The 16087-nt window shown below is 42.5% G+C and overlaps 1 protein-coding gene across 1 annotated transcript; it reads right to left on the bottom strand.

The window, feature by feature from the left end:
* Window positions 1-6052: 6052 nt before the first annotated feature.
* LOC123115198 (serine/arginine repetitive matrix protein 1) lies at window positions 6053-8832 on the bottom strand. Its single transcript, XM_044536426.1, has 3 exons — window positions 8137-8832; window positions 7873-8069; window positions 6053-6414 (listed from the first exon to the last, which is right to left on the bottom strand). Exons 1-3 carry the CDS (start codon window positions 8830-8832, stop codon window positions 6375-6377), a joined length of 933 nt encoding a protein of 310 aa, XP_044392361.1. The 3' UTR covers window positions 6053-6374.
* Window positions 8833-16087: the final 7255 nt, after the last annotated feature.

Below are 16087 nucleotides of genomic sequence, written 5' to 3'. Positions count from 1 at the left end.
GGAAGCCCTAGAGGGGTGCCCCCAATCATCCTGGTTATGTGAGATGCTGTGAGGGGGACGCTCAGCCCCTTAGTGGGTTGGTTTGCCCGCTCCACTTTGCCCATGGGGCCCCAAACACTTGTCGGGGCCCCCGAAACCCCTTTTGGTGACGCTGGTCATCACTGGTACCCCCGGAACAATTCCGGACTCCAATACCCTTCGTACAATATATCAATCTTCACCACCGGACCATTCCAGAGTTCCCCGTCATGTCCGGGATCTCATCTGGGACTCCGAATAACCTTCTGTAACCACCATAATGACTCAACTATACTTATACCATCACCAAACATTAAGTGTGTAGACCCTGCGGGTTCGAGAACTATGCAGACATGACCGAGACACCTCTACGGTCAATAACCAATAGAGGGACCTGGATGCCCATATTGGTACCTTCATATTCTACGAAGATCCTATCGGTCGAACCTCGATGTCAATGATTCAGCTAATCCCGTATGTAGTTCCCTTTGTCTATCGGTATTTTACTTGCCCGAGATTCGATCGTCGGTATCTCCATACCTAGTTCAATCTCATTGCCGGAAAGTCTCTTTAATCGTTCCGTAATACAAGATCCCATGACTAACTCTTTGGTCACATTGCTTGCAAGCTTATTGTGATGTTGTATTACCGAGTGGGCCCTGAGATACCTCTCTGTCATACGGAGTGACAAATCCTAGTCTTGATCCATGCCAACTCAATAGACACCCTTGGAGATACCTATAGAGCACCTTTATAGTCACCCAGTTACGTTGCGACATTTGGTACACATAAGGCACTCCTCCGGTGCCAGTGAGTTGCATGATCTCATGGTCATAGGAACATATACTTGACATGCAGAAAAACGATAGCAATAAACTTGATACAATCATATGCTACGTTCATAGTTTGGGTCTTGTCCATCACATCATTCTCCTAATGATGTGATCCTGCTATCAAATGACAACTCATGTCCATGGCTAGGAAACCATAGCCATCTTTGATCAACGAGCTAGTACGGTAGAGGCTTACTAGGGACATGTTGTCTATGTATCCACACATGTATTTGAGTTTCCGATGAATACAATTATAGCATGGATAATAAACGATTATCATGAACAAGGAAATATAATAATGACCACTTTATTATTGCCTCTAGGGGAATATTTCCAACAGCCTCCCACTTGCACTAGAGTCAATAATCTAGCATTACATGGTAATGAATCTAACACCCATAGAGTTCTGGTGTTGATCATGCTTTGCCCATGGAAGAGGTTTAGTCAACGAATCTGCAACATTCAGGTCTGTATGCACTTTGCAAATGTTTATGTTTTCCTCCTTGATGTAATCACAGATGGAATTGAAGCGTCGCTTTATGTGGCTGGTCCTCTTGTGAAACCTTGGTTCCTTGGCTAGAGCAACGGAACCAGTGTTGTCATAGAACAGAGTCATCGGGTCCTATGCACTGGGCACAACTCCAAGATTTGTCATGAACTGCTTCATCCAGACGCCTTCCTTTGCTGCCTCCGAGGCAGCTATGTACTCCGCTTCGCATGTAGAATTAGCTACCACGCTTTGCTTAGAACTGCACCAGCTTACCGCTCCCCCATTTAGAATATATACATATCTGGTTTGAGACTTAGAGTCATCCGGATTAGTGTCAAAGCTTGCATCAACGTAACCCTTTACGACAAGCTCTTGATCACCTCCATAAATGAGAAACATTTCCTTAGTCCTTTTCAGGTACTTAAGGATATTCTTCATCGATGTCTAGTGATCCGCTCCTGGATTACTTTGAAACCTTCCGGCCATACTTATGGCAAGCTAGGCTGACATCCGGTCTTGTGCACAGCATCACATACATGATAGAGCCTATGGCAGAGGCATAGGGGATGACACTCATCTTTTCTCTATCCTCTGTAGTCGCTGGGCATTGAGTCTGACTCAACTTCACACCTTGCAAAACAGGCAAGAACCCCTTCTTGGACTGATCCATTTTGAACTTCTTCAAAATCTTATCAAGGTATGTGCTTTGTGAAAGTCCTATCAAGCTTCTTGATCTATCTCTATAGATCTTGATGCCTAATATGAAAACAACTTCTCCTAGGTCCTTCATTGAAAAACTCTTGTTCAAATATTCCTTCATGTTTTCAAAAAGTTCTATATTGTTTCCAATCAACAATATGTCATCCACATATAATATTAGAAATGCCATAGAGCTCCCACTCACTTTCTTGTAAATACAAGCTTCTCCGTAAACTTGTATAAACCCAAACACTTTGATCACCTCATCAAAGCGAAGATTCCAACTCCGAGATGCTTGCACCAGTCCATAAATGGATCACTGGAGTTTACACACTTTGTCAGAATTCTCTGGATCGACAAAACCTTCTGGTTGCATCATATACAACTCTTCCTTAAGGAAACCATTAAGGAATGCTGTTTTGACATCCATCTGCCAGATTTCATAATCGAAAAACGGAGCTATTGCCAACATGATTCTGATGGACTTAAGCATTGCTACGGGTGAGAAAGTCTCATCGTAGTCAACTCCTTGAACTTATGAAAACCCCTTTGCCACAAGTCGAGCTTTATAGATGGTGACATTACCGTCTGCGTCCGTCTTCTTCTTGAAGATCCATTTATTCTGAATGGCCTTTCGCCCTTCAAGTAATACTTCCAAAGTCCATACTTTGTTTTCATACATGGATCCCATCTCGAATTTCATGGCATCTAACCATTTGTCGGAATCCAGGCCCACCACTGCTTCTCCATAGCTCATAGGTTCATCGTTGTCCAATAGCATGATATCTAAGATAGGGTTACCGTACCACTCAGGAGTTGTACGTACCCTTGTCGACCTACGAGGTTCGATATTAACTTGATCCGAAACTTCATGATCACTATCATTAGCTTCCTCTTCAACTAACGTAGGTGTCACAGAAACATCTTTCTGCGCTGCACTATTCACTGGTTGAAGTAAAGGTTCAACAACCTCATCTAGTTCTATCTTCCTCCCACTCAATTCTTTCGAGAGAAACTCCTTCTCGAGAAAGGACCCGTTCTTAGCGACAAACACTTTGCCTTCGGATCTGAGATACAAGGTATACCCAACCGTCTCTTTTGGGTATCCTATGAAGACACATTTGTCCGCTTTGGGTTCGAGCTTTTTCGGCTCTAGCCTTTTGACATAAGCATCGCTACCCCAAACCTTAAGAAACGGCAACTTTGGTTTCTTGCCAAACCACAGTTCATATGGTGTCATCTCTATGGACTTAGATGGTGCCCTATTTAAAGTGAATGCAGCTATCTCTAATGCATGGCCCCAAAACGAGAGTGGTAGATCAGAAAGGGACATCATAGAACGCACCATATCCAAGAAGGTATGATTAGGATGTTCAGACACCATTATGTTGTGGTGTTCCAGGTGGCATCAATTGTGAAACAATTCCATATTGTATTAAGTGATTGCCAAACTCATAACTCAGATATTCTCCCCCTCGATCGGATCGTAGGAATTTAATCTTCTTGTTACAATGATTCTCAACTTCACTATGAAATTGCTTGAACTTTTCAAATGTTTCAGACTTATGCTTCATTAAGTAGACATACCCATATCTACTCAAATCATCAGTGGAAGTGAGAAAGTGACGGTATCCACCACGCGCCGCAACGCTCATCGGACCGCACACATCAGTAAATATGATTTCCAACAAGTCACTTGCCCGTTCCAATGTTCTGGAAAACGGGGTTTTAGTCATCTTGCCCATGAGGCCTGGTTCACATGTGTCAAGTGATTCAAAATCAAGTGACTCCAAAAGTCCATCAGCATGGAGTTTCTTCATGCGCTTTACACCAATATGACCTAAGCGGCAGTGCCACAAGAAAGTGGTACTATCATTATCAACTCTACATCTTTTGGCATCAATGTTATGAACATGTGTATCATCACTATCGAGATTCAATAAGTATAAACCCCTCACAATGGGTGCATGACCATAAAAGATATTACGCATATAAATAGAACCACCATTATTCTCTGATTTAAATGAGTAATCATATTGCATTAAATCAGATCTAGATATAATGTTCATGCTCAACGCAGGCACTAAATAACAATTATTCAGGTTCATCACTAATCCCGATGGTAATCGAAGAGCGAGCGTGCCGACAATGATCACATCAACCTTGGAACCATTTCCCACGCGCATTGTCACTTCATCCTTTGCCAGCCTCCATCTATTCTGTAGTTCCTGCTTTGAGTTGCAAATGTGAGCAACCGAGCCGGTATAAAATACCCAGGAAATACAACAAGAGTTGGTAAGGTACACATCAATAACATGTATATCATATATACCTTTGTTGACGTTGGCCCCATTCTTGTCGGCTAGATACTTGGGGTAGTTCCACTTCCAGTGGCCAGTTCCCTTGCAATAGAAGCACTCAATTTCCGGCTTGGGTCCAACCTTGGGTTTCTTCACGGGAGGAGCAATTGCTTTGCCACCCTTCTTCAAGTTTCCCTTATTTCCCTTGCTCTTCTTGAAACTAGTGGTTTTATTCACCATCAACACTTGATGCTCCTTCTGGATGTCTGACGTAGCGACTTTCAGCATCGCGAACAACTCGGAGACTGACTTGTTCATCCCTTGCATGTTATAGTTCAACACAAAGCTCTTGTAGCTAGGTGGTAGCGATTGAAGAACTCTGTTAGTGACAGCCTCTAGTGGGAGATCAATTCCCAACTCAGTCAGACGATTGTAGTACCCAGACATTCTGAGTATGTGCTCACTGACAGACCCGTTCTCCTCCATCTTGCAGGCATAGAACTTATCGGAGGTCTCATACCTCTCGATCCGGGCATTCTTCTCAAAGATAAACTTCAACTCCTGGAACATCTCATATGCTCCATGATGTTCAAAACACCTTTGAAGTCCCGACTCTAAACCATACAACATGGCGCACTGAACTATTGAGTAGTCATCAACACGCGACTGCCAGGCGTTCACAACGTCCACAATCGCTGGAGGGGGTGGTGCACCAAGCGGTGCATCAAGGACATAAGACTTATGGGAAGCCGTGAGGATAATCCTCAGATTACCGGCCCAGTCCACAAAGTTACTTCCATCATCTTTCAGCTTAGCTTTCTCTAGGAACGCATTGAAATTCAGAGGAGCTACTGCGCGAGCCATTGATCTATAACATAAATTTGCAAAGGCAACTTCAGACTATTGTTCATGATAATGAGTTCAATTAATCATATTACCTAAGAACTCCGACTCAAATCAACATCCCTCCGATTGTCCGAATGTAACACGGTCCAAATTCACCAACCCAAGTCCGATCATCATGTGAGATGAGGTGGTTTCAATGGTGAACATCTCCATGTTGATCATATCTACTATATGACTTGTGTTCGACCTTTCAGTCTCTTGTGTTCCGAGGCCATGTTTGTACATGTTAGGCTCGTCAAGTTTAACCTAAGTGTTTTGCATGTGCACACTACAGGAATCAGCTACTTTGCCGTCTGCCACGGCGGACGGCAAAGGCATGAACGGCGGACGGCAAAGTAAGAGCCGGCAAACAGCTACTTTGCCGTCTGCTTTCGGCGGCTGACGGCAAAGGGGCCTTTGCCATCAGCAGCTGACGGCAAAGAAAGCAGACGGCAATAGTTACGCTGTTAGTCCGTTAGGTGGCTAACGGCAGCCTTTGTCGTCCGCCGCTGACGATAAAATTTGTCCGGCCTTTGCCGTCCACCGAATGATGTCAACTGGACGTCACTACACGGCAGGCCTTTGCCGTCCGCGGCTCTAGGCAAAGTGTCCAGATGCACGGACGGCAAATCTCCTTCTTTGCCATCTCTGTCATTGATTTATAGTATGTTCAGCAATTCATATTCATATGTATAGCCCATGCATATATCACAAATATCTAACACAGACCACATGAAAAAAAGAACATCACAAGATCATCCATAAAAACATATATATCGTACAACTTGTATCACAAAGTAAGACGAGATCACACAAGTGTTGACAAATAAGATCACAAAGGTTGGCCTCCACATAACACAAAACTTAGGTGAGCATCATGGGATCTAGCAGCAACAACACCTAACCTACTGGATGGACACTGCGGTCCAGACCCAACTCCACAAGCACACTACATACTGATTTGCGACCGCGACGGTGATGCAACCACCACAACCAAAATTAAAAAGGCAAGGGAGGTGGGTGGTCCAGGTTGTTGTCTCCACGCCGCCTGTGTTTGCCATCTCTAAATGCCAAAAGGTCCAGGTTGTGGTCATCAGCCTTCTTCATGCCATCAGCATGATCACCATTGCCTTCCGCACCCCGTCATCATCAGGCTGATTTGCTGCTGCCGCTCGTCCTCCTACTCCATCTGCATGGACAAGAGCAAGTTAGTTGAATGGCATGCACGATAAAACTGCAAGGCATATATATTCATCTACATTAATTGTACTACAGTACAGATTTTGCATGGATGGGTTTGACTTCAACAGAGGCTGAAGGAAGAGCATTTTCCCCTCCCAATCCAAAACCTGCTGTACAAGTACAGCTCTAAGAGAAGGAACTGTGGTACAACAAGAGGCGCTCCAAATCAAACTAAATCTCAGTTTCTTTATTTACCTAAGAAACAACACAACCATAACTTCTGCCAAGCAAGCAGTTATCATACTATCAGCTAAAAGAAAAACAAAGGAAGATCACGTGTCACTTTCATGGAAAACATCAGAAGTAGATGATAGGCAAAAGTAGATGATCATCAAATTCCCTCACACTCAACAGTGAAAAATGCTACTACCATTGATAGCAAGGACTAACTATTCCCACTACCTGGATGCAGCGTCCTTCATTTTGCAAACAAAAAAAGAGCACATTATCAAACTCCTTCACATACATAAATGAATAGCAGCAACCAAATTCAACGGTACTACCAAAATCAAATTACTAATATAATAGCTGGACGCCCATCATCAAAATTGGTAACATAATCCAAGAAGTTCAGTAGCTAGTATTAATTAATATAATCTAGTTGATTAAGAGGAGCAAGCACGGATTGGGTTTGAAGCACTCAAGTTACATCTAGCGCTGCTTGAGGATGGTCTCCTACAAGGGTCCATACCTCATCTTCTCGTCGATCTTGAGGATGGTCTCCTACAAGGGTCCTACGAGTAGCCTTTTTTTCATGAAAGGAGTACAAGTAGCATTGCTTTGATTCTAATTGTAATTCCTAGTTGATTATCAAAATTCTGTATGAGCAAATATCCATTGCCAAATACTCCTACATGACAGATCTATCACATGACCAAAATAAGTGCTCCATAGCCACAACCGGACTGACCAAAATGCAACTAAATATGACCAATAACTACCAATTCATGGATGATCTGAACCTGTACCCGCCGATGCTCACCGTGGACTCTGCCATCAGGGCCGAGATGCCGCCGTTGAGAATCTTGAAGGGCTGCGACCATCCCGACCACGCCGACGTTGCTGTGCCCGCAGCAACAGCAGCTCGACGCCGCCGGGGCCTCCTCTAAACAAGACTGAAATAAAAAGCATGTATCTGCATGTAGAGTCATTTGAAGTTCGTTTCATCAGTAGGAGGAGTGCAAGTGGCAGCCCGCTTTGTCCCACGAAACTCATCCATTAGTTCAAAATTTGCTCAACATTTGCCTAAAAGTAACACTACATTTGTACTACTATGTTACTGTTCACTAGCCCGCCACACTTGCATTGCATCCTTAATCTGAAGCGATTGATGAGCTAGCTAATGAATGTCGTTTTGCTTGTACCATATAACTAGTCAGTTTTGTGTTGCCTTTTGATCCCTAACCTGTGACGCGAAGGCTTTCTGGAGCTACTGCCGAAGCAGTGCTCTGAACTGGCGGGCTGCAGCCAGGGTCTCATCCAGCTTGGCCTTCTTAGCCATGAGGTCGGCCTTCCTGGCTTCCGCAGCCCCGATCCCGGCGTCGTCCGAGTGCAACCCGCTGCTCTGCATATCAAGGGAGGCACCTCCACGCTGAACTTAACCTGCAAAGCAGCACACCATGACCATCAGAATCAAGCATCAATTCATCAGAATCAAGTTGGGGCTAACACTTGAGTTGGGCTGCGGCGTCTCGATGACGCGGACGGAGTCTCCACCACCCGTGGCGGCCTCGCAGAGCTCTACGGCGGCCGAGGCGACGGGGAATCGTCGCCTCTGGGACCACCAGGTGGAGGCGGAGGTGGACAGGGACTGGGAGGAGGACGGTGACGAGGAACTAGGCCAGGAGGCTGCTCGTGGGGTTGAGAAGTGGCTGCGGCCGGGGTGGATGGAGGCTGTGGAGATGACGGCCGGAACTCCTCCATCTCCTTCCTCTTGGACTCGTAGAAGCGGTCCCACTCCTCCGCCTTCTGCTGCGCGTCCTCGATCTCGCCGTTGGTCGAGCTGATGTCGCGGGCGACGGCGAGGCGGCGCGCGTGGGTGGCGTTGATGCCAGCGAGGGCGGCGAGGGCGTGGGAGGCGAGGTCTACGGCGCGACGCTCGAGGAGGAGGCGGCGCCACTCGAGGCGGCGGGCGGCGGCGGCCTTGGCGGCGAGGAGGCGGGACTCTCCTGGGCGAGGAGAGAAACCGGTCGGTGGAGATGATGAGCAGGGAGAGGTGACCTCGGGGAGGAGAGCTGGGCGGTGGGGAACAGCGGGGATCGCCGAAATCTGGTGGCGGCGTGGGGTGGAGAAAGGGGATCGAGGAAGACGAGAGAGATGGGATCCAACGTGGGTGTGTGTGCGCATGGGTTGGGCGTGTGTGCATCGTGGGTGGGGCCCGATGCTGTGTGGGTCGTGGGTGGGTGGGTGCCCGGGGCGGTCGTTAGGTACGTTAGGTTATTTTCTTTGCCGTCTGCTTTCGGGCTCTTTGCCGTCCGCTAGCAGACGACAAAGAAAGTGGCCATTAGTTTTTTCGTTAGTGGATGCCACCTCTCTCTTTGCCGTCAGCCAGCGGACGGCAAAGATTCTTTGCCGTCAACCAGCAGACGACAAAGAAATGGCAGATGGCAAAGACCTTCTTTGCCGTCCGCCATTTGTTTGCCGTCAGCTTCTTGGTAGATGATGGCAAAGACCGTCTTTGCCGTCCGCTAGCTGACGGCAAAGAATTGGTAGACGACAAATTCCCTGATTCCAGTAGTGGCAACACTGGCTTGCACCCGTTGTATGTGAACATAGAGTCTATCACACCCAATCATCATGTGGTGCTTCGAAACGACGAACTTTCGCAACGGTGCACACTTGGGGAGAACACAATTTTATCTTGAAATTTTAGTGAGGGATCACCTTATAATGCTACCGCCGTCCTAAGAAAAATAAGATGCATAAAAGGATTAACATCACATGCAAATCATAAGTGACATGGTATGGCCATCAACTCATGCTTTTGATCTCCATCTCCAAAGCACCGGCATGACACCATGATCTCCATCATTGTGTTGCCATCGGGGTTGTCACACCAACCATGCTTCTACTACTATTGCTACTGCTTAGCGATAAAGTAAAGCATTATGATATGTCTCCAACGTATCTATAATTGTTTATTGTTCCATGCTATTATATTATCTGTTTTGGATGTTTAATAGGCTTTAATATGCTCTTTTATATTATTTTTGGATTAACCTATTAACCAGAGGCCCAGTGCCAGTTTCTGTTTTTTGCCTATTTTAGTGTTTTACAGAAAAGGAATATCAAACGGAGTCCAAACGGAATGAAACATTCTCGAGGATCTTTCTTGGATCAAAAGCAATCCAGAAGACTTGTAGTTGAAGTCTGGGACTCTGCGAGGAAGCCACGAGGCAGGAGGGCGCGCCCAGGGGGTAGGCGCACCCCCACCCTCATGGGCCCCTCATAGCTCCACCAACGTACTTCTTTCGCCTATATATACTCTTATACCCTAGAAACATCAGTGGGAGGCACAAAACCACTTTTCCAACGCCGCAACCTTCTGTACCTGTGAGATCCCATCTTGGGGCCTTTTCCGGCGATCTGTCGGAGGGGGAATCGATCACGGAGGGCTTCTACATCAACACCACTGCCTCTCCGATGAAGCGTAAGTAGTTTACCACAGACCTTCGAGTCCATAGTTATTAGCTAGCTGGCTTCTTCTCTCTCTTTGATTCTCAATACAAAGTTCTCCTCGATGTTCTTGGAGATCTATTCGATGTAATATTCTTTTGCGGTGTGTTTGCCGAGATCCGATGAATTGTGGATTTATGAACTTGATTATCTATGAATATTATTTGTTTTTTCTCTGAATTCTTATATGCATGATTTGATATCTTTGCAAGTCTCTTCGAATTATCGGTTTAGTTTGGCCTACTGGATTGATCTTTCTTGCAATGGGAGAAGTGCTTAGCTTTGGGTTCAATCTTGCGGTGGCCTTTCCCAATGACAGTAGGGGAAGCAAGGCACATATTGTATTGTTGCCATCGAGGATAAAAAGATGGGTTTATATCATATTGCTTGAGTTTATCCCTCTACATCATGTCATCTTGCTTAATGCGTTACTCCATTCTTATGAACTTAATACTCTAGATGCATGCTGGATAGCGGTCGATGTGTGGAGTAATAGTAGTAGATGCAGAATCATTTCGGTCTACTTGACACGGACGTGATGCCTATGTTCATGATCATTGCCTTAGATGTCTTCATAATTACGCACTTTTCTATCAATTGATCGGCAGTAATTTGTTCACGCACTGTAATACATGCTATCTTGAGAGAAGCCACTAGTGAAACCTATGCCCCCGGGTCTCTTTTCTATTATATTACATCTCTTTTATTTACATCGCATCTCGTTTACTATTTTGCAATCTTTACTTTCCAATCTATACAACAAAAACACCAAAAATATTTACTTTACTATCTCTATTAGATCTCACTTTTGCGAGTGACCCTGAAGGGATTAACAACCCCTTTATCGTGTTGGTTGCAAGGTTCTTGATTGTTTGTGCAGGTACTAGGTGACTTGTGTGTCATCTTCTACTGGATTGATACCTTGGTTCTCAAAACTGAGGGAAATACTTACGCTACTTTGCTGCATCACCCTTTCCTCTTCAAGGTAAAACCAACGCATGGTCAAGAGGTAGCAAGAAGGATTTCTGGTGCCGTTGCTGGGGAGATCTACGCCAAGTCAAGACAAACCAAGTACCCAGCATAAACTCTTCTCCCTCGCATTATATTATTTGCCATTCGCCTGTCGTTTTCCTCTCCCCCACTTCTAAAATGATTTTCGAAAACCTTTGCCTGTTCTTCGCCCTCTTTCCGTCTGTCTCTTCTCGTTTGCTTCTTGTGTGCTTATGTGTTAGATTGATTGCTTGTCACGATGGCTGAAGATAATACTAAATTGTGTGAATTTTCCAATACCAACAACAATGATTTTATTAGCACTTCGATTGCTCCTACTACCAATGCTGAATCTTGTGAAATTAATGCCGCTTTGTTGAATCTTTTTATGAAAGATCAATTTTCTGGCCTTCCTAGTGAAGATGTCGCAACCCATCTAAACAACTTCGTTGATTTGTGTGATATGCAAAAGAAGAAAGATGTGGATAATGATATTGTTAAATTGAAGTTGTTTCAGTTTTCGCTAGGAGATCGTGCTAAAACTTGGTTCTCTTCTTTGCCTAAAAATAGTATTGATTCATGGGATAAGTGCAAAGATGCTTTTATCTCTAAGTATTTTCTTGCCGCTAAGATCATCTCTCTTAGGAACAATATTATGAATTTTAAGCAACTTGATCATGAGCATGTTGCACAAGCTTGGGAGAGGATGAAATTAATGATACGTAATTGCCCGCACACATGGTTTGAATTTGTGGATGATTATACAAAAAAATTATGCTGGATTGAATTTTGCTTCTAGAAATCTTTTAGATTCGGCCGCGGGAGGCACTTTTATGGAAATCACTTTAGGAGAATCTACTAAGCTCCTAGATAATATTATGGTTAATTATTATCAATGGCACACCGAAAGATCCACCAGTAAAAAAGTTCATGCGATTGAAGAAATTAATGTTTTGAGTGGAATGATGGATGAACTTATGAAATTGTTTGCTAATAGAAGTGTTTCTTCTGATCCTAATGATATGCCTTTGTCCACTTTGATTGAGAATAATAATGAATCTATGGATGTGAATTTTGTTGGTAGGAACAAATTTTGGTAACAACGCGTATAGAGGCAATTTTAATTCTAGGCTATTTCCTAGTAATTCCTCTACTAATTATGGTAATTCCTACAAGAACTCTTATGGAAATTTTAATAATATGCCCTCTGATTTTGAGAATAGTGTTAAAGAATTTAAGAGTTCGCAAAATAATTTCAATGCTTTGATTGAAGAAAAATTGCTTAAGATTGATGAGTTGGCTAGAAACGTGGATATAATTTCTCTTGATGTTGATTCTTTGAAACTTAGATCTATTCCACCTAAGCATGATATCAATGAGTCTCTCAAATCCATGAGAATTTCCATTGATGAGTGCAAGGAAAGAACCGCTAGGATGCGTGCTAAAAAGATTGCTTTATGAAAGCGTGTTCTTTTAGTTTTCGTGATAATAATGATGAAGATCTAAAAGTGATTGATGTGACTCCTATTAAATCTTTGTTTTCCAATATGAATATTGATAAAGATGGTACTGGAGATGAGTCAACTTTAGTTAAAAGGCGTCCCAATGATTCAGAGTTTTTAGATCTAGATGCAAAATTTGATAAAAGTGGGACTGAAAAGGTCAAAACTTTAAGTAGCAATGAACCCACTATTTTGGATTTCAAGGAATTTAATTATGATAATTGCTCTTTGATATATTGTATTTCCTTGTTGCAATCCTTGTTAAATTCTCCTCATGCTTACAATCAAAATAAAGCTTTTACTAAACATATCGTTGATGCTTTAATGCAATCTTATGAAGAAAAGCTTGAACTAGAAGTTTCTATCCCTAGAAAACTTTATGATGAGTGGGAACCTACTATTAAAATTAAGATTAAAGATTATGAATGCTATGCTTTGTGTGATTTGGGTGCTAGTGTTTCCACGATTCCAAAAACTTTGTGTGATGTGCTTGGTTTCCGTGAATTTGATGATTGTTCTTTAAATTTGCATCTTGCGGATTCCACCATTAAGAAACCTATGGGAAGGATTATTGATGTTCGTATTGTTGCAAATAGGAATTATGTGTCCGTAGATTTTATTGTTCTTGATATAGATTGCAATCCTTCATGTCCTATTATTCTTGGTAGACCTTTCCTTAGAACGATTGGTGCAATTATTGATATGGAAGAAGGAAATATTAGATTCCAATTTCCGTTAAGGAAGGGCATGGAACACTTTCCTAGGAAGAAAATTAAATTGCCTTCTTAATCTATTATGAGAGCCACTTATGGATTGCATACCTAAGATGGCAACACCTAGATCTATTCATGTTTTTATGCCTAGCTAGAGGCGTTAAACGATAGCGCTTGTTGGGAGGCAATCCAATTTTATTTTTCGTTCTTTCATTTTTTCTCCTATTTAGTAATAAATAATTTATATAGCTTCTGGTTAGATGTGGTTTTATGTTTTAACTAGTCGGGTGGCCCGCCCGATGTGCGGGCTAGAACTTTTCTAGTTTTATCGTGAAAATGCATTAGTTGATTTTTCTATAGAAAATGAAACAAAATGTGATCACTTTCACACATAAACAAAGTGCAATTCACAACAGCAGTTTTTCAAACCTATAGTAACATTATTTTTTCTACTTGTCCTAGTAGCTTAGAAACGCAGATTTCATACATTTATTAGCACGGAAATAGACAACTATGATGAACTTATCTCTGCATGTAGTACAAAATGTTGGATAACTAAAGGGATTTAATCCGATGCAAGATGTAGAAAGGAGAACAAAAGAAGCTTTCAGATTTCAACGTATTTAAATGCAGTGTGAGCTAAATTTTGTCGCAAGTTATGTAGAATAACCTGAATTTAACACATGTACACTCTCACAATACATCTTGGTATTACATAAGAATTAAGATCTATGAGAAAATAAATGTAGAACTCTTAAAAGGAAACTCAAGGAAGCTTTTCAGGTTCCAACGTATCTATGAACAACTTTAGCTAATCTTTGTCGCAATGTTGTATAAATAATGTTAATGAAAAAATACAAAGAAACTCTCGAGGACACAAAAATTTCAGGTTTAAAAACACCTGCTAGCTTTAGCTAAACCTTTAATTTAAAAGTGTAAAATCCATTTGTTCAACTCTGACCCAACTGGTTCTTGAGCTGCTAAGGACATCCAATAATGATGAGTTCTTTAATAATTAGCTCAACAACATCAAACTTAAGTATATTTATATCGTCTATTAGATGGCACTACTCTAATTTTTAGTAACCTTTACGAATAGACCGCTTCAAAGTTATTCTATATCATTCAATCCTTTTATTTCCTTGTCATGCTGATCAATCAAGAAGATATAGAATGTGTAAATCATTGTCCATTTCTAGAGACTTTAAACTGATCTTTGGTGGCGAAAAACTGAAAGAACAAACAAAATTATATTTGTCCTACGAATTTGGTTGTGAACTTTTACTGAAATAAGGTATCCATATGAAATAAGAAAGAACCTAACTTAGGTGATATTATCTGAAAAAGATCCAAACAAATGTAACATGTATATTAGCATTTAGCTTCCATGACACTAATCAATCTTTGGATGGTATTTTTCTTCAGAATACCAAGCGGTACTCCTACCATTGTTTACTCTTCCCTCGCTCCAGCCCCCCCCCCCCCCCCCCCCCCCCCCCCCATTCTCTGAGCCTCTTGTGTATACATGGGCAAGATGGTCACATATATACCATGATGCACATGACGGTTTGCAATAGAGCAAAGCTTAAGCGGTTAATTAAAATGACATCTTGGGAACAAATTCTATGGAGACAAGTCCATAGGTAGTGGTACTCTAGCCAGGAACCAATATTTTTTTAAGCTCCCAAGTAGTCCTTTCATGCTTGTTATCTGGACGTCATGTGATGAAACATAGTATAGACGTACATGTTCTATCAGTTTGAGAATGAAACAAAGGTATGTACGCACATGCAAGGGGTAGTAATTACATGCAAGAAATATGAGAGAATCGATCAACACTTGCCTCACCCTGCTGGTTTCTGATGGCGTTGGGTATGTTGCAGTGCGAACCGGGCTTGGAGTACATCCAACCATGTGATGTCTTCATTTCAGTTGCATTAATCCCTCAATTGGCGCCCATACCAAGATACAATGGTGTGGGTCTGGGGTGGTGCGACCATACAACATGACAATAAATTTCCTATAGAGAACTTGCACAACAATTAAGTGGTCTGTTATTTTTATTTGCCCCAGTATTTAGTACGTGAACATGAAAGGCTAGGTTAAGTGTTATCATCATGAATTAATATAAAAACTGGTGCTTAAAGTGGATGTACTAGTCAATAATTTAGAAACATTTTTGAAATATAAACATAGTGGCCTCTTTCCAAAGCATACGTGACAACAAACATACCTGTACTTCAGCACATCGACCGCCGGTCTGCAGTTTAATGAAGCCAATATTTACTGATTGGAAAGGAGCCTAAAGCAGTTCCATGTTTGCTGAAGATGAAGCAGGTTAAGCTCCAGCAACATCCCTAGGCGAGTAGTGGCGGCGCTGGTGAGCACTAGAGGTGAACGGAGAGGATGGCATGATGCGGAGCCGGTAGGCCAGTAAACATCATGGGACGTGAGGATATAATGGTATAAGGTTAGGTTGGACTATTATTTCCTTCCATAGAATTTATTCGGTTTAAGGGAGGCGGACACCCAATCTATTGTTGTGCTTCAAGCCGAGGCTGTTGTGTACGTGTGTGTATCTTGTCCTTTTTTCTTTATTCTGTTTTTGATCAGTTTTTTTCTTTTCAATTGGGTTATGTCTTGTGTTGTTGATCGATTGGAGGGAGAATTGAATGCCAATGGTGGGTAATTTAGAGATGATTACCTTTAAAGTAAATCCAACGGTTCAGACTTTCTGATT

Source organism: Triticum aestivum, chromosome 5B, assembly GCF_018294505.1.
Source record: "Triticum aestivum cultivar Chinese Spring chromosome 5B, IWGSC CS RefSeq v2.1, whole genome shotgun sequence".
NCBI classification, from domain to species: Eukaryota; Viridiplantae; Streptophyta; class Magnoliopsida; order Poales; family Poaceae; genus Triticum; species Triticum aestivum.
Note: the sequence above shows the minus strand (reverse complement) of the source record. Positions and strands in the feature narration are given on the sequence as shown.

Bases quoted from the DNA above. Each gene is read 5' to 3' on its own strand.
- LOC123115198 (XM_044536426.1), bottom strand. From the start codon at position 8,832: ATGCACACACGCCCAACCCATGCGCACACACACCCACGTTGGATCCCA. The intron at 8,070-8,136 runs GTTAGCCCCAAC...GCTGCTTTGCAG, and splicing joins CGCCGCAGCCCAACTCAAGT to GTTAAGTTCAGCGTGGAGGT. The intron at 6,415-7,872 runs GTTAGGGATCAA...TTGTCCATGCAG, and splicing joins AGAAAGCCTTCGCGTCACAG to ATGGAGTAGGAGGACGAGCG.